The sequence below is a fragment of the Alligator sinensis genome, unplaced genomic scaffold (assembly GCF_000455745.1).
Source record: "Alligator sinensis unplaced genomic scaffold, ASM45574v1 scaffold449_1, whole genome shotgun sequence".
Taxonomy (NCBI): Eukaryota; Metazoa; Chordata; order Crocodylia; family Alligatoridae; genus Alligator; species Alligator sinensis.
In genome coordinates this window covers 229,733-248,361 of record NW_005842838.1, presented here as the reverse complement: position 1 = coordinate 248,361, position 18,629 = coordinate 229,733, and the positions used below count along the sequence as shown (strand labels likewise).

Below are 18,629 nucleotides of genomic sequence, written 5' to 3'. Positions count from 1 at the left end.
CTGCGTCTCAGCAGGGCCAGAACTTTTCTTTGTGAGAGCTTGTGGGCGCCTCGCCGGACTGGGCTGCTCTCCCAACCCTGCTCCACACACAGCCACTGAGGGTCCACTTCCCCACAACGCACTGCTGCCCTCCTGTCTCCAGCCCCACGGATCCATCAGAGCCCTGGCTGTTGCTGATGAGATCCAAGCAACCTGGAGGCTGCAAGGGGAAACTTTCCCACAGGCAGGTTGTGCTGCAAACTCCAGCTGAATTTGACCACTGGAAACGGAGGATCTGCCTTTGGGCACTGGTTCATCTGAGACCTCCTGTCCCTGCTGGACAAGTGACATCAGCGCCTCAGATCCAGGCACAAGATGAGATCTGGCACTGGTCCGTGGAGATGGGGGGCCATGTTCTTACACCTCCGCCTCTGAAGAGCAGCTGGATGCAGTGGAGTTGGGAGCCTTTGTGCTGCTCTTGAAACTCAGGGCTGAGGATTTCTTCTCCTCAAACCCCTCAGCTCAGATTCTCCCACCTCAGGTGACAGGCTGAGCCCTGAGCTCCCCTGCTCCATCTGTACCCCCTGAGGGCTGAAGTCCTTCTGAGGGGACGATCACATCTCCTCCTTCACATAGACCACACTGTAGCAAGAGCTCTAAAGATGGCCTCTGATAGGCATAAGGGCATAGGGTCCCATCCAGACACTCAGTGAGGCTGTGCGGGACGGGAGGAGCCTCGATGACTGAGAGTTTGTTGGGACTAAGCCACTGCACTGAGTGAGGAGCCAGCCCGTCTCCTGGCTGAAAGAAGTGAGGGCATGTGGATGCCTCCTGGAGGGTCCTGGGTTAGGAAGAGCCAGGAGCTGTCTCTGCTGGAAGAAGGAATGGAGAGTTTTGGAGACAAAGAATGAGATGACGCCTCCCGGCAGCTGAGCCAGGACCCAGGAGCACGTTGACTCTGGCTTTGCCAGCCACAGGGGAGCATAGTTAGGTGGAAGAGGATGCCCACATCTGTTTGGCATTCCCAAGCCTGGCATTCCCCTGTCCTGGAGCACTGGCTCTGAGAGTGCAGAGATGGATTCATTCTGCTTTGTCTGCTTCCAAAAAGAGGAGCTACAGCCTTTGCAACTGAACAGGTATGTAAGACATCCAGCCATGCCTCCCCCCTTCCTCAGGGCTGGTGAGGGAACAGGAGGCTAGTAGCTGGTCAAGCTTCATGTGGAGGGGAAGCTTCTAGGATAATATCTGAGGGGCTGGGGGAAGAGGCTGTAGGTGGAAAGGGGACAGGTGTACAGTACGTGATTGGAGAGTGGGGAGTGCACATCTATCCTTTGGAGCAGGGTTAACTCTCAGCATTGCCCAGGGTCAAGTCTATTATCCTCTATTGGTCAAAAGTCTCCTCCAAGCAAGTGCTTCATCTTCTATTCAAATGTGGACCTAGCAGAGGTGATATGAGCACCTCTCCATAGGGAACAAGGCATGTAGAAACTCCAGCGCAGGGGAGAGAAGCACTGTGTGTGTGCGCATGCACGTGTGTGTGTGTGAACTTCCCAGGCCATTTGCGCAGGATTAGGTACATGCTTGTGTGTCTTTTCCGATCTGCCTGTGTATGTGTGCATCTGTCTGAGTGTGCCTGACTACCTGAATGTGTGCACAATGTGAGTGTCTGTGCCTATAATGTGGCAGGAGTGTGTTGTACCCAGGAGTGCTGGCAGTCCAGGGATGTGGTGGTGTTTTGTGTACACACACATCTGTCTTGGTGCCCACGTGGCTGTATGTGCATCTGCTCTACCTCACACAGGAGCCCTGACCAAGCAGTACACACATACTGTGTTGTTGCAGGGGTGACCCTGCCTACGGGTGGATTAGACCCCTGGCAGCCTTTCCACTTCTCTCCCTTCCTGCCCCCACACTGGAGCTCATACCCACTGGCAGGGATGAGCCCTATGCAGGGCAGTGCCCCAAAACAAGGGATTACCAAAGGATCTGTGTCATAAGGGATGCCCCAGGGTTTTCTGCTCCTGTCCCTTGCAGCCTGCTCTCAGTGCTGCCCCTGTTCTGTCAGGGAGGTGGATGGCACTGTCTGCTCAGTCCCTTGTGCTGCTTTCTATCCTGCAATAGTTATCCATGTCAGCTGGAGGAATGGCTTGGCTTCTATAGCACTGCCTGGCAGACACAGTGGGGTTCAGGAGGTATTCTCTAGTGAGCTGTGGAGGCCTGGTATCTGCTATGCCAAATATTTTCCATGCCATTCCAGTCTGAGAGTGAGATGCAGGATTCACAGGCTGCTGGACTATAGGAAATGGGTGAAATGCAGCCTCCTTTGGACTAGATGCATCAGCAGCTAACAGTGCAGTCACTTAGCATAGGAAATAGAAGAGAGCTTAGACATTTGCAGCTGCACTGTAGGAAGGCAGAATGTAATTAACCGCATAGATCTGCTCCAGGTTAACCTTCTGCTGTCTTGTGAATAGTGCTGTTGAACCCTTAACAGCAGCATGTGATCAAGGCCAGAGTTTCATATCCACCCCACAGTACCTTTCCTGCTAAAAGTGACCTGCCCAGAGGTGGAGAGAGACATTTGTATTTGGTGCCTTTTGTGAGGTAACCTAAGCTTGATTTTCAGAAGTGTTGAGTGCCCAGATCTCACTGACTTCAGTAGGGACCCAAGTGCTTGGCATCTCTGGTTAGCAATACTCCAACCTCTCCAGCTAAGCTTCCACAAATGGAGATCCCTAGAGTTTGAGGTCATTTGTCCTTGTGTCCCTTGGAACCAGTGTGATGTCAGCTGCAGTGTCACAGCAGAGCAGCTAACCAGTCACAACTGGTTAGCTGCTCTGCTGTGACACTGCAGCTGACATCAGACTGGGCCATAGCAAATATGCTTGAATAACCCCTTGTTCTGGCCCCAGCATGAGCCCCCCAGAAGCCGGGCCACTCTACAGGGTGCCCGCTAGAGCCATCACTGGGGATCTGGAGCTGGCCAGCTCTGAAATGGAAAAAATCTGGTGGGAAATCAAGTTCATTGTCAAAGCCATTCTCTTCTCTCTGCTCCTCCACATTCTCATTGGAGCAGAGTAGTCTTTACTGTACAGTAAGCTCATGCTCATTGTCCCTATTTCTGTTCCTGTCATACATAGAGCCCCTGGCTGAAATCAGAGACACCCCGGCACTAGAGAAAGAGTTAATTTTGGAGTGCATGAGGTTAACTGTCCTTTCCCCCCATCCCAGGCTCTGGAGCTCCTCTCCCTCTGCTTCCTCTTGGCTGTTCTGAGACTGGTTTTCTATGAGTTGAACATTCCCCTCCCATCCTGCATTCCTGACTGGTAACAAGGATGTGTGTCCAAACTCCCATCACTTAGATTAGCAAGCCAGACGGCAGGGACACAAGGTGTGAACATAAGCATATGTCTTCCCGTGCTGCTTCTCTGAGGCACCAGGACTCAACTAGCTGCCAGGAGTCTGGTTGGGATGTCCCTCCCTCCATGATTTGGAGCTGCCATGCATCCTTTCACTGACCTTTAGCTCCTTCTTTCCTTTCCCATTCCAGTGCCTCCTTCCCAAGCCTGCTCCTCTCCCTATAGGCTGTTGAGAATCCTGTTCCCTTCCTGAGGAGGAGCATGCCATTCCAGTCACTGAAGAGAATCAATTCTGGGGGGGTAGGGAGGAAGCTCCATTTCTCATTTATCTCTCTTCATTCTGCCTTGAGGTGAAAGGGAACACGCGTAGGCACTGGGGGCAGCTTTTTCTATGTTCATCATGACTTGCAGATGACACAAAACTGGGAGGGGCTGCAAATATTTTGGAGGAGAGAAGTATAATTCAGAAGGATTTTGGTAGATGTGAAAACTGGGCACTAGGCAACAGAATGAGATTCAACAAAGACAAATGTAAGGTGCTACACATGCAGATGGAAGATAATCGGCAAGGCACTCACATTGCCAGGAAGGATCTGGGGGTTTTGTGGATCACAGACTCAATGTGAATCAGCAACTGTGATGAAGTTGCTAAAAAAGTAAATGCAATTTTAGGCTGCATTGATACGAGTATTATATGCAAGACAAGGGAGGCCATAGTAGCGTTCTGCTCAGTGCTGGTTAGGCTTCAGCCAGAGTACTGTGAGTGGTTCTGGTCTCTCTATTTTAAGAAGGATAGAGAAACTGGAAAGCATGCAGAGGGGAACAACAAAGATAAAGGAGTTGAAAAGCAAAGTGTATGGGGAAAGGTTGAGAACTACAGATGGCTAGTTTGGAGAAAAGGAGATTAAGCAGGGATATGTTAGCAGTTTTCAAATAACTGAAAGGCTGCCATAAAGAAGAGGGAACACAACAGCAGTCTTTTGCCACAGATGGCAGGACACGAGGCAGTGGGTTTAAATTGAAGCAGAGTGGGCTTAGATGAACTCTCAGATAAAGGTTCCCAACGGTAACAACAGGACAGTGGAACAAGCTGCCTAGGGAAGTTGTAGAATCTCCTTTATTGGAGGTTTTCAAGAAGCAGCTGGATAGGCATTTCTCAGGGATGGTTCAGGAATATAGCATGTTTGCATCAGTGCAGAAGGCTGGACTGGATGACCCTTGTGGTCACTCCTACACCTATGACTCTGTGACTTTGCTGACCTGCTTCCTCAAGCTTTTGACTATTTGAACATAACTCCCCTTATAAGGGCATTTCATTCTCATCAGAATGGGGGGCTATTAGTACTGGCCAGTATCAGGTCCTACCCACACCCTACCCATCTCTGTCCCCCAGTCCTGTGCTGCTTGCCCCTTACCACCATTCCTGCATCTTTCAAGTGTATGGAATTCCCTCTGACTGGCATGTCTCAGGGAGGGGGCAGAATGTCTCTACGGAGTTTGTCTAGGGCTGTGAGATATTCTGATGGGAAGGTGACTTCACTCCAGCACAGTGGCACCTCAGGGCTAAGCAGAGGGCATTTGGGTTTTTCTATGCCTGTGTGCTGCTGGTGCAGGAAACAGTTAAAAGCCACCATGCAGTATGGCCAGCAGCTCTGGGGCTTGGGTCAGCAGAGATGGGGTAGACGCTTGTCTGTATGTTTCTGATGAAAAGATGGTGGGGATGCCAACCTGGGTGACCAAGATGAGTAGCACTCAGTGCTGCAGCTTTTCTGTTCCAGCACCCTTGCCCCTGAAGGCTAATGCTTCCCCCTTTACATTGCTCTCTGTTGCCATTTGGGCCCTAAGCTCTGACCCATTCCCTGAGAATGCCCATAACAGCATCAGTGGGGAGTGGAGCCACAGCATCAGAATGATGGTCCCCCCACCATGGGATTATTGGGGTTGCTTAGGAAGCGGGAAATACAAATGAACATTTGCCCCTATGTGAGGACCCTTGTGCTGAGCTACTTGGTCCTACCTTGGGATTTACACTCAGGTGCCCGCTCCAAACTGAGGGCTCCAAAAATAGGGAAGGATCATCTCAGTGTGCTAGAAGTACTAGATCATGTCACACCTGGTGAGAGCAAGGAGCACCACTACATGCTGTCTTGTGCTCAGAAGCTGATCTAGGGTTGTCCTGGGTATACCAGGCAGAGTCCTTGGTGGGGAGCCACTGTGGCTCAGCTGCCCAGAGTGTGTGTATGGGCAGCTGTCCAGGGGGCAGTGTAAAATGGGGCCATGCCCCACTTCTACTGGAGTGTGGACATGAGGGGCCACCTTCTGGTGGCCAATGTGCAGAGGCCCTGAATAGCCACTTGTGTGCAGAGTGATGGTGACTCCAGCTCTGCATCCATTGACTCCAGAGAAGTTCTACATGGTCTGCAGTCTACTAGTAACCCCATGGTATCCTGCACTGCTTGGTTAGGAAGTAGGAGATATAGGTTAGGAAGCAGGAGGTCCTTATGTGAGGGCCCCTGTGCTGAGCCTGGACTTCTTCAATTCTTCCAGTCAAAGGAAAGGGCCCAGGCAGGAACAGGTGCATCGTACAGATCAATACCTGACTGTGCAAGTGGTGTCGCTAGTGGGGATTTGGCTTCTTAGACCATGGGATGTTGTTCCAAGAAGAAGGATTGCTGGGAAGAGATGGGATCCAAATGACGAAGAGAGGGAAGAGCATCTTCATAGACAGACTTACTACCCTACTGAGGAAGGCGTTAAACTGGGTTTGCCAGGGGATGGTGTGCAAACCCCTAAGGTAAGTGGGGATGCAGGAGACCTCGAGGAAGAGCAAGCAAAGGCCAATAGGGGAGGTGCTCTCATACTTCCTGAAAAATCAGGGCAATTGACTAGTCACCTCAGGTGCCTGTACATGAATGCATGGAGCCTGGGAAGCAAGCAGGAAGAATTGGAAGTCCTTGCACACTCCAGGAACTATGATGTGACTGGAATAACAGACTTGGTGGGAGTTCACATGACTGGAGCACTGTCATGGATGGGTACAAACTGTTCAGGAAGGATGGGCAGGGGAGAAAAGGAGGAGGAGTTGCACTTTATGTAAAAGAGCCATATTATTGCTCAGAGCTCCAGTATGAAACTGGAGATAGACCTCTTGAAAGTCTCTGTGTTAAGGTTAAAGGGGAGAGCAACAAGAGTGATGTCTTGCTATAAACCACTGGTGGGTGTCTGCTATAGACCACCAGATGAGGAGGAAGTGTGGGATGAGGCTTTCTTCAAACAGCTAGTGGAAGTTTCCCAATCACAGGCCCAGGTTTTCATGGGGGACTTCAATCACCCTGACGTCTGCTGGGAGGTCAGTACAGCAGTGGGCAGGACAGCCAGGAAGTTTTTGGAGAGTGTTGGGGACAACTTCCTGGTGCAAGTGCTGGAGAGACCAACTTGAGCTGTGCTCTTCTTGTGACGTGCTGCTCACAACCAGGGAAGAATTGGTGGGAAATGTACTAATAGATAGCATCTTGGGCAGCAGCCCCCACAACATGATTGAGTTCAGGATGCTGAGGAAAGGAAGGAAGAAGAGCAGCAGAGTAAGGACCCTGGACTTCAAAAAAGCAGACTTCGACTAGCTCAGGAAACTCATGGGCAGGATCCTCTGGGAAGTCAGTCTGAGGGGGAGAGGAATCCAGGATTGCTGACTGTACTTTAAACTGAGAGTGAAGGAACAAATCATCCTAATGTGAAGGAAGACTAGTAGAAGACCAGCTTGGCTTAGCAAGGAACTCTTCGATAAACTAAATCACAAAAAAGGAAGCTTATAAGAAGTGGAAACTTGAACAAATAAATAGGGAGGAGTATAAGGGTCTTGCTCAGGCATGCAGGTATGAAGTCAGGAAGGCCAAGTGCAGTTGGAGTTGCAGCTAGCAAGGGATGTAAAGGGTAAAAAGAAGGGTTTCTAAAAGTGTGTGGGTAGCAAGAGGAGGATCAGGGAAAGTGTGGGTCCCTTACTGAATGGGAGAGACAACCTTGTGACAGAGGATGCAGAAAAGACTGAAGTGCTCAATGCCTTTTTTGCCTCAGTCTTCATAGGCAAGGTCACCTCCCAGGCTACTACAGCAGGCAGCACAGTTTGGGGAGGAGGTGAGCAGCCAACAGTGGTGAAAGAACAGGTTAGAGACTATTTAGAAAAGCTGGACATATACAAGTCTGTGGGGCCGGATAGGATGCACCCGAGGATGTTGAGAGAGTTGGTTGATGAGACTGCAGAGCCCTTGGCCACCATCTTTGAAAACTCATGGCGATTAGAAGAGGTCCTGGATGACTGGAAAAGGGTGCCACATAGTGCCTATATTTAAGAAAGGGAAAGGGAAAAAGGAGGATTCAGGGAACTACAGACTGGTCACCCTCTCCTCAGCCCGCTGAAAAATCATGGAGCAGATCGTCAAGGAATCAATTTCTAAGCATTTGGAGGAGAAGAAGGTGATTACGAACAGTCAGCATGGATTCACCAGGGGCAAGGCATGCCTGACCAACCTGATTGCCTTCTGTGATTAGATGAGTGCCTCTATGGATGTGGGGAAACCAGTGGATGTGGTGTATCTTGATTTTAGCAAGGCTTTTGATACAGTCTCCCACAACATTCTTGCAGGCAAGCTAAGGAAGTACGGGCTGGAGGAATGGACTGTAAGGTAGATCAAAAACTGACTGGATTGTCAGGCTCAGAGGGTAGTAGTCAATGGTTCAATGTCTAGTTGGCAGCTGGTATCAAGTGGAGTGCCCCAGGGGTCAGTCCTAGGGCCCTTCTTGTTCAATATCTTTATCACTGACCTGGAAGATGGCATAGAGTGCACCCTCAGCAAATTTGCAGACAACACCAAGCTGGGGGGAGTAGTAGATATGCTGGAGGGTAGGGCTAGGATTCAGAGTGACCTAGATAAATTGGAGGATTGGACAAAAAGAAATCTCATGAAGTTCAACAAGGACAAGTTAGCCAGAGACTTTGTGGAGGCTGATGCTCACAGCTGGCCTCACTGAGCCCATCATTATCCACTCAGCTCCTCACAATTGGCCTTTGGCAGAGGTGCCTCTGGAGCCCATTCAGAGCCCCGGTGATATCTCTTTGTGGTCCTTCTGGCATCTGTGGGAGCTGGTGAACAGCTGCTTCTGAGCACAAATGGGTACATGGCACAGCTGCAAGGACGATGGTGCCCTGTAGGCCCAAGATCCAGTACATTGCTGCACATGGATTCTCAGTGGCTATTTGTTCTCTGTACCATAGGCAGGGCAAATTACAGAGTGGGGCACATGGAGCACCAGCTCCTTGCTTGAAGCGGAGTGTGAGGTGGGGAGGGAGGGGAGTAGGCTGCAGGCAGGAGGAATGTGATCCAGTTGACTCAGCTTTCAAGAAACCCATAAATCGCCTGCTTTTCCCTCAGCAGGTGCGAGGTCTAGAAATAGCCCAGGCAAATTGGGGATGGGAATGGCTGACAGGCCTTTAGAGTGAGGCCCAGGAGGGAATTTGTATGTGAGGAGGACAAGTGCTGGTGGCTGCAAGATGAGAAGTGGCTGCAGCAAGTTTGGCTTCTATTCTGGGGCCCATTGATTGTGACTGAGGCTGACCTCTAGGAGAGCCAACACTGTCCGAGGGCCTCAGTCTGTTACTGAAACCTGTTGCACAGGGTGGAAGGCAGGGGCTCTGCTCTGAGGACAGGGGCTTGGGGAGCTATGGAAGCCCAGCTTGCCAGTCTCAGCCTGAATGGCTGCAGGAGACAGCATCACCTATTTGGAATCACAATAATCCCAGTGGCACAGTCAGATGTGGTCAGTGGATTGGCTGTATGGAGTCCAAACAGATATCATCTGCTGACTCTGAGTGCCTGGAAGGGATTTAGAGGGCCCCACATGCTGTGGCTGATGATGTAACTGTGCGGGCCGGGAGCGATCCGGGCCCTTTTTGTGCTCTGCGCGGGCTGTGGCCAGCAGCCCGGGCACGCTGGATCGGAGAGAACAGGCGACACGCTAGAATTAGTCACGGACACGTAATGGTTGATTCAAGATTGTTTACTTACACCGAAGATGGTCGCGGTGTAGGCTGGACAGTTTCCCAGGTACAGCTCCGCTTAAATCCTCGTTTGAGGACTCAGACAATATTCGGATCACTCCCACGGAGTTGTCGAGGCTCCGTGGATCCTTTTATTCACTACAATTCACTCACACGAAGTTTGCTAGGCTCCGTGAGTCCTTTTGCGCGCAGGGAGAGGGATACGTCGAGGATTGCGAACGGCAACGGGGAGAGGCTAGAGGCTGATCAGACCCCTGTTGCCTGCTTGAAATGCACTGGGTCCGATAGACTCCGCAGCGCTTAGAGATCTTCACACAGCGTGAAGTCTCCTCCTCCTGGTGTTCGTGGAGTCCTCCAACTTGGGCGGAAACCACTCAAGCTTTTTATACGGCTAGCAAGCCAATCACTAGCCGCCACGTGGGAATAATTTCACGCAAGCCAATAATGGGGCTCGAATTAGAATACAAATGGCGGGAACTCCTTGCAACGTGCATTTCTTAGCTGCAAAGAAGAAATGCACCCTGCAAAGAAAGCTACGAATTGGCGGGAAAATAATTCAGTGGTGCCAAAGCACACACAAAAACAAAAATCACACCCTTGGGTTGTGACAGTAACAGAGAAAAAAGCGTGCCTTCCCTGCTTAGAAGGGGATGTGGGTCTCACTTTTCTGTCACTCACAGCACCACACCTGGCTTCCAGGCAATCACACTTAGGTTCTCCTGCTAGTGGCAAGGGCCCCACTTCAGTATAGTCTCATGGTCTCTGGCATTGGACCAGTGCCATTGTCTTACCTGGGCACAGCGCATGTGAAACAGCCCTGGCTCAGGAGAGGAGGATTTTTCACACTGGTGGAAATGAGTGCAGGGTATGAAAAATAGTGTAAGCTGATGTTACTCCTTTAGACTTGCTAGGTGCAGCTCTGAATCTGGCTCAGACAGCCTGGGGCTGCTGTCTTTTTTCTGTTTTATACCACGTCTGGGTACTCCCATAGCTGGATGCACCTGTACCAAGGGGCTGGAGTGGATCTCAGCAAACATGTGCCTTGCTGGGCCCCATTGTGTTGAATGATATGCTCAGGACAGAACCCTCCTCAGGATCAATGCAAGCTGCTGCTATGCAGTGTATGATCACAGCAGTGCTGAGCTGTATGACTTCTGGATGGCAGTCTACAAAGGAGGGGCAGTGTCACTGTTCCTAGTGTATCATTAGGGAAACAGGGTCAACAACAGGGGAAGATATTTATCCAAGGGCAGATAGCAGACTGGTGACATGGCTGAGATCAGAATCCATGTCTCAGGGCAGCTGAGTCAGTGCCCTGACTGCTCTTCAGGATGATGGTGAGGTCACAGCTCTGTGATGCACAGAGCTGGAACCAAGAAGTAGAATCTCACTGATGGCGCCAGGGAGAGCATTGGAGACCATAAGGTGTCCGCAGAGGTCTGGTACCATATGACTGTGCCAGCACTATGCCAGCCCCAGCAGGCAGTGAAGAAATGCCAGGATGAGGTGAGCTGGGCTTAGCTATTTTCAGGCCTGCTTCGCAGCTTCAGGAATGCTTCTTAGATAGTACAAAGCTTCACTCAGCAGAACAGGCAATACTTCCTTTCCAGTAGCGCCACCAAAGTCAGGAAGCCTAAAATTAGATGTATCAGCTGCGCTCTGGTACAGACACATGCCTGGTGCACTGATCCCCTCTGCTCCACTCCTGTGAGCTGTGTGCAGTGGAGGAAAAAATGAACAGGACTCTGTGCCCGGCAGCTCTCCAGTGACTGGGGAAGGAATTGTAGGCATGGGTTTTCTTGGATACTGCACTTGTGCACAGAAAGGATGGGCTCAGCAGGGCACATGCCAGGGTTAAGTAGCCAGGAGGACACCAGACACTTCCAGTTGGGTAATGGGGGCCTGGGCCAGGGATGGGTAGGGGCAGGTGCTGATAACATGAGAGCTCTTTCTCTCAAGGAGTTGAGGGAGAGGATTCATCACAGTCAGGACTACCCCGGGCTGCCGCCTCCACCGAGAAGCCCCAGGCATCCCTCAGCCAGTCATTGACCCTGAGTACATGGTATCCCTGTACTCCTGGCTCTACAGTGGCCCCCTCAGGGAATTCCTTCAGCGCAGAGACAGGGCAAACAGCTGCACATCTTCCTCCATATGCTTCCCCTGGAGTCGGGGAAAGGCCAGGGGCCAAACCAAGGATGAAGGTTGCCATTAGTTATACCAGCCTCCAGGCCACTCTCATGTACCTCAGGGGTTTATGCCAGCCCACAGAGCAGCCCAGATTTGGGCAGGTTAAAGGTGATGCATTGCTGTCCTATTCCCCACCTCCCCTGCCCTGCATCTTCTGCAGTCTCACAGATGGAGACTAGACTATTGCATTTTTGAGTCATAGAGAGGTCATGGGCTTTCCAACTTAGCAGCCCTTAGGGCTCCAATGTCTGCAGTCAGTGGTACATGCAAGAGTGTTGTGGTTGGTATCACATCTGGCCATTTTGACTTCCCAGAACAAATGACCAGGTGCCCATTTACAGTTAGGTCAACCAGTGGTGACCTTCAGCACAGACCTGGAAAAGGGCTCCAACTCAAGAGGTCAGTGGCAGAACTAGGAATAGAGCCCAAGAGCCCTGACACCCAGACACAGTGATCAGCACAGTATATAAACCTCTATGAAACAGCATACATTTCCCTTGTTGCATCTATTAGTCCTCACTGCTAAGGTTAGACATACTAATTGTCACTTGACGTTGCTAGCCCAGTATTCTCTAGTGCTCCTGGCATAGGGAGACACTTGGGGTCATCTTACTGGCCTGTGTGGTAGTGAGAACAGATGCCAGTTTATCCAGGGTTGTTGGGGTCACTGCACTTTAAGCAGGAGGTCTCAATACTATTCTCTATAGCCCAGTGCTATATTCATCCAGGTTGCTCATGTGACCCTCTATACCAGTCATACAGCTCTGAGCTACCTCCCTGCCACCCAGCCCCTGTCCTGGGGTCACCTCAAGGAAGGTGTGCCAGTCCTTCCTCATCTCTTGTGAATGTTCCATAGTGTGCAAAGCCCTGCAGCATCTGTTCTTTCAGGCATGGAGGGGCAGTAAGTGGCTCACTGCAGATCCCTGCTTCTCCTGTCCTGAGGCTACATCCTCGGCTCCTGAAAGAGTGGAAAGCCCTCCCCAGAAAGCTGCAACCTTCTTTTATGCAGATGAAGATGGAAGAGGCAGCTCTAGCTGGGACAAGAAGAATATCAGCTGAGCCACTGAGTCAGAGAGCCCAGGTTGGCTGCCTGCCCAGAGTGTAATGACAGCTTATTCCAGGTTGGTGCTGGGAGTCACCTCCTTGTACCTGGCAGGGGTTTGCATTTCAACAGGCAGGTGGGAGGCAGGGGAGGAGGGAACCAGGCAGGCCCCAAATGGCATGGTCTTGAATGGGAAGCAGAGAAGTTTAAATGAAGGTGAGAGAGGATGGCTAGGCCCAGGGCAGGGGATGAGCTAACCCTTTAAGCAGAGTTGGACAATTCTTTTAGACTAATATTAAATTTCCTGAAACATGGAGTTTGGGGTGGGAGATGGAGGGGACGCCTGGAAATATCCATAAATAGTTTGAGCTGAAAAAAGGTCGGGGGGACCTTACAAAATTTCGAAGTACAAAATTTCATATCAGAAATGTTGAAATGTTCCATTTCACATGTATGGAAGAAAACTTGCTGCCCTTTTGGTATGAAAGGCATTTTCCCCTTTAGAATATCACCTAAATTTGAAAAGATCAAAAAGGTTTTTTTAAAAAGATGAAACGTCCCCCAACCAAATTGAAATACTTTGCCTCGGGTTGAATGAAACGTATCAGACTGACTCAAAAAGAAATATTTTGGATTTTTATTCTGTCAAAAATGTATTTTCCCCTCCCCCATTTCACTTTTGGATCAGGTGAATTTTTCTGATTTAATCCCCAAACTGACAAATCCACTATTTTTCTCAACAGGGGCAAGAGATAGTGACTTCCATCTGCCTTCTCACAGGAACCCACAGGGAATGTTTTTCAAGTTATTAATTCATTACTCTGTAAGGAAAGTCAGTATCAGTGTTCCCATTACAGAGTGAGGGAAACTGAGGCATGCAGAGTGGAAGGGAATTACTCATTGGCATACAGCCAGGAAGTAGCAGAGCCAGGAATAGAACCCAGGGGTTCTGATTTTCCCTTATCTGCCCACCAACCCACAAGCCTTCCCTGATACAGGTTTGTTCAGAATTGACCTTGGTGCAGGTTGGAAGCAGGGTTGTGTTTTGATTGCTTCATTTGAACTGTGGTCCCAGATTCTGGTCTAGTTGAAGACTGGCCTGGTTCTTGATGTAAATTAGAGCAGGCTCTGGACCATCCTCCTTGTTGCTCCCCAGCTCTGTGCCATGTTGGGATCTCTCACCTGACTGGGGCATTTCCCTTGTAGTCAGTTGCTCTGGCTTTTAGGCTTGCCACTGCCCAAGCAGAAGCTAGGCCTACAACTCCACGTATCAAATTGCTTTCCAGATAACATGGTCCTTGTCAGGGTTTCAGCAGCAATGTCAGACTCTCCACTTTTAAGGCATTCCCATCTCTCTGGGGAGGACTGAATAGCTACGCAAGTGCCAGGTTCTGCATGGTGGCTGTACCCTGGCTTCAGCCACTGGTGTAGAGCAGAGTAGCAAAGCTGTCAGGAGCCCTAGTTTACACTAGTTCAGCTTATCCCGCTGTGTAGCTACACCAGTCCCTATCACGTCTTACAGTCTCTTCCCCAATGTGTCCGAAGAGAAGGGCACTGATGCAGCCACTGTGGGTGGTGGGTGTATCCAGTGACATGCATAATGCCTGGAAAGGAGAAGTCCCTCTGGTATGCATACCCACAAACACTTAGTGTGGGGCTCTGTGCTATGGTGGCAGGGCCACAGACAGCCTGCTGGTTCTGCCACTGTCTTAGCATAGAACACTGTTTTTTTAGCTCCAGCTTTAAGATCCAGAGGGCTCCAGTTCAGTCTGCTGTGGCTGTCCTCTGAGCCTGTGGGTCAGGATGTGGCATGATGGACAGTGAGCAGCATGCTATTGAGTGATGCCTTGCTCTGTGTGACAGGGACCTGTTCTGAGTGACAGGCCCCACATGCCCCTTCCATGTTTTATGGAAGGGGCTTTACCCCACTTTGCCAAGCTGCTGTTCTTCCTCTGTCTTATTTCAGAATATTAACAGGAACCAGGAGGACCTTGTGATTACAGGTCACCTGGGAATAGCTTCTCAGGTCTGAATCTCCTCACTTCTCTCAAATCCAGACTCCCTGGAGTGGCATGGAAGCCAGGACAGTGGTATCGACTGTCTTATTTCATCCCCAGCTTTCTCCCTCCTTTGAGCTATTAATGATGCTCAAAGCGTGATTTATTGATAGGCCTCTCAGTACAGCCTGGCTCTGTGGTCTCTCCCATTAGCTCTCAGTTTGATTGCAATGGCGTGGTAATTACAAGGCTCTTTCCCCCCATGCATTATTTACAGATGTCTCAGTGCAGTTGGACTGGGTGCTTATGATCAACCAACATCACGTCATCTCCCAGGAAGATTTGTGCCTTGTTTAGAAGAAAAACAACAACAGGATTTTGGCACTTGGATTGAGCCTTAGCTAACAGCCATCTTCATATTCTGCCCTCATGGTGTTTGCAGTTCCTTGCAGTCATCTGTCCTTCCTTTACCCCGCCAAGACCCAGACATGGGACCCAGTGCAAGATGCTGTGGGTTTTGGCTTTATCTAGTGTAAGTCACATTTTCCAGAGTCTTGACTCCCATGATTCAGCATTGGTCATATCAATACAGCCTGATAATCAACAGGGAGTGAGCAGGTTTTGTGAGATGGAGAGCAGTGACTGCCTCTGGAAGGAAGAAGGTACATTCTAATGCAAGGTGGCTGGAAAGTCTGATTCCTGCCCTTATTAGAGAAGAGTCCAAAGCAGAGACCTGGATCCCAGCACCCCTGTGGGAACTGACTCTTACCCCTATGATTTAAGCTTCTCTCTAATCCCTGTTGCATCTTGTAGCAAGGCTTGGGACAGGCAGACCTCCTATCCAGAAGGAATTTTTCCCCTTTGTGAAGCTTTATTGGCCTCTGGCCACAGCTGGAGGTGGAAATTTCTACTGGGATAAACTGCTGTTTCTGCTGGTACCTAGAGATCCCTCAGGAACCTGACTGGAGGATCTTGCTTTTCTACTTTAGGTCAAAGCAATCACCAGATTTGGGGTTAGGAAGGACTTTTTCCCCAGGTTGGATTGGCAAGGACTTTCGGTGGCTTCACCTGTCTCTGTAGTCTTGTGGTCCTCTTCCTATGATCATCTAAGTATGTGTTACTCTAACAACTTATCTAGCACTGCAGTAGCGCAGCATTTGTGGTGCCCTGTTTGTTTCTCTGTGGCACACTGTAGGGTGCTTGGGGTTTGTTTCCATTAGGTGTTATGTGATCAGGGTGTACATGAGAGATTGAAGTGGACAATTTTTAGGACTTCCTGGGTAAATGGTAACCTGTTACCAGAGGGGGCTGGACTCAGTGGCCTATGGGCCCTTGCGGTCCCATGGTCTTTTGTTCCTTTAGTTGAGCCTGCTTCCCAGTACAGGGAATTTACATCAAACTTCCTGGAAGCTGATTGCATGGTCTGTCCAAGTCAGCTGGGCAGTGTGGGTACCCAATCTTGAACCAGGTCACAAATGATGTGATGTTCTCCACTTATTGAACAGATGGCATCCTACTTCTAAGGTGACCCTGGCCTCAGGACATGCCACTGTGGCATGGTAACATGAGGTCACCCTGTTATTGCTTTGTAATGCAGTGACTGTCCCGGAGGAGATGGGATTAGCAGCACCTGCTTTCTCCATAGGGTTGACATGGATTATGGTGCTTCTTAAATACCTCTCTTGACTACTTTCTCTCTTTTCTCTCCTTCACACTCTCTCACTCCTCTAACACCTGACTCATGTTGCCTTCTCACTGAGGAGCTAGAATTCCTGCATAATCCTTTTCTTGTACTTTCATTCCAGTAAAATCCAGGTATTTGGCAGCTCTGTAGTCTAATAGCCTAAGGTTTATTCATAGCACAACTGGCGCCAGCATGAGCCCCTTCACCCTGTCCTCACTTATCGGGGGGAGGGCGAGGGATCAGGAGCTGTGGCTGATCTCTACGGGGGTCTCTCTCTGAGGAGAAAGCAAAGGGCTGAGTGGTACCTACTTGATGTGGACTCTGGTCCAATAAGACCTGAAGTAAAGCCCTCAGGGAGGCCAGCATCAGCTATGGGATGGAAATGACTCACCCACTGTGCTGGCAGGGCTGGATTTGTCCTGCTGGCTTAGAAGAGGAAAGCTCTGTTATCCAGTGGCAAAGCCAAATGAAGCAGTGGGAGGAGACTTTGTTGCTCCGGCTATGGAGGAGGGGGTGCTTACCCAACCATCCAGTAGCAGAGGAACCCCCTCTGACTTAGCAGAGGGGAGTGCCATCCTCACCCACCTTATACCTTGGTTTAGTCCCTGGCCAGTCTTTTCCCTGCACTGGGGCTTGGGCTGCATTCCAGCTGTGTATTTGGCTTCCTTCCCTGTGCCTTATATCCAGACCCCCCCACAATGTCACCACAGCTCTGTGGCACCACAACCATGCTGCTGCTGCTGCTTTCAGTCACACCTTCCCTGCAGGGCCACTGCGGAGAGCAGAGGCTGAAGAGGATGCAGGCTAATGTTGCGATGTGTAACGAAATGTGGCCAATGACCCCAACCTCTGGATTTCCCCAGTTTGATTATCTGATGTGTTGGGCTGCTCCTTACAGGGCGCTCTTCAGTCATGTGTCCAGTTTGGTATTGAATATCCTGATTAACAAGGCTTCTGTTACTGCTCAGAGGAGACGGTTCTAGTAGCCTTGCCACAGAGTGGAGAAGCCAGAGCAATCGCATCCTAGAACCCTGGGTGGGCTGAGGGTGAATCTACACTGGGGCTTCCCCAGTACTCCATGAGGGGTACCAGGGCAGAGCAGGGCATTTCTTAGGAGTGGAGCTACCATGAGTTAATCCTATGGTTGGAGATTATGGGTGTCCAGATAGGCCTCAGACTGCCCTGAAGGCCAGCATTGCTTATCATTCCTTGCTGTCTAATGATGCTGTATCCTGGCTTTGCCACATGCCATCACACCAGGTTAGACTCTCTGCACTTCTGCTGACTCCTTCAACCCAGTCTTAGAATCGGGGTCAGGTAAGGACTCTGTTCATAACAGCCCGTTTATTCCTGGATCTCCTTTGTCTGGTTCATCCCTTTGCAGGGATGACCAAGTAGGAGACTAAGCGTAACAAAGTCCTCTCAGGAGGGATGGGTGTGTGGTTTTGCCAAGAAGGCACAAGACAGAGCATGAAGAGACAGGAATCTGCTTTCTCATTCTGATTCACAGTAACGCCACATTTGGGCTCTGCGAGGCTTCAGACAGAGCTTCGGATCCGAAGAAGCTTCAGATGCTTCGGGGTCCAAAGCAGCGCTTCCGGGTTGAACCGCTGGCCGCGTTAGACTTCCCGAAGTGGTTTGGAGCCACCTCGGTCCCTCCTCCGAGATCCAGCCATAGGGTATAATGGGGAAAAAATAAAATATCTATAACTTTGTTGTTTTTTGTCTGATTTGGATGAAATTTTCAAGGATAGTAGGCTCTGCAGAGAGGGTGAATCTTGCCAAGTTTCAAGGAGATCGGTGTAGGGGTTTGGTGGGAACTGCCCCTCAAGCTGCGGACAAGCAAAACTGGTGCCATGGGTGCTTGTGGAACTGACTGTGTCTGTCTTGGGGCGGGGAAGGGAGACACTACTGCAGGCCTGGCTGCTAAGCTGCTGTGTTACCAGTTACCAGTCAATCAATCATGATTCTCTTGGGGACCAGCTCAATACACAGGACCTAGCTACTACATAATGACTTAACCAGCATCAATTAGCACCTACAAAACCAGGCTAAGGAGAGGAAAGAATCAATACAGACAATCAACTGCCCCAAGACAGACACAGTTTTGGCATGAGTTTTGCCTGTCAGCAGCTCGGGGTGCAGGGCCCCAGACCCCCCCTGCACTGATCTCCTCCACAGCTGGCAGGCATCACAGCAGGGGCCACCATCCCTGCAGCTGTCACCCCGCTGTGCCTTAACACACAGTGTCACCCATGGCACGAGTTTTGCTTGTCCACAGCTTGAGGTGTAGTTCCCCCCAAACCCCTGCACCGATCTCCTTGAAACT

The 18,629-nt window shown here is 50.3% G+C and overlaps 1 protein-coding gene across 1 annotated transcript in view; it reads left to right on the top strand.

Annotated features, from left to right (window-relative positions):
- The first annotated feature begins 95 nt into the window (after nucleotides 1-95).
- SBK1 (SH3 domain binding kinase 1) overlaps nucleotides 96-18,629 on the top strand; it is an 83,582-nt gene continuing 65,048 nt past the window's right edge. The window contains exon 1 of the mRNA XM_025191593.1: nucleotides 96-1,115. Coding sequence (XP_025047378.1) covers nucleotides 1,054-1,115 — 62 coding nt within the window. The 5' untranslated portion in view covers nucleotides 96-1,053. The remainder of the gene's footprint in view (nucleotides 1,116-18,629) is intronic.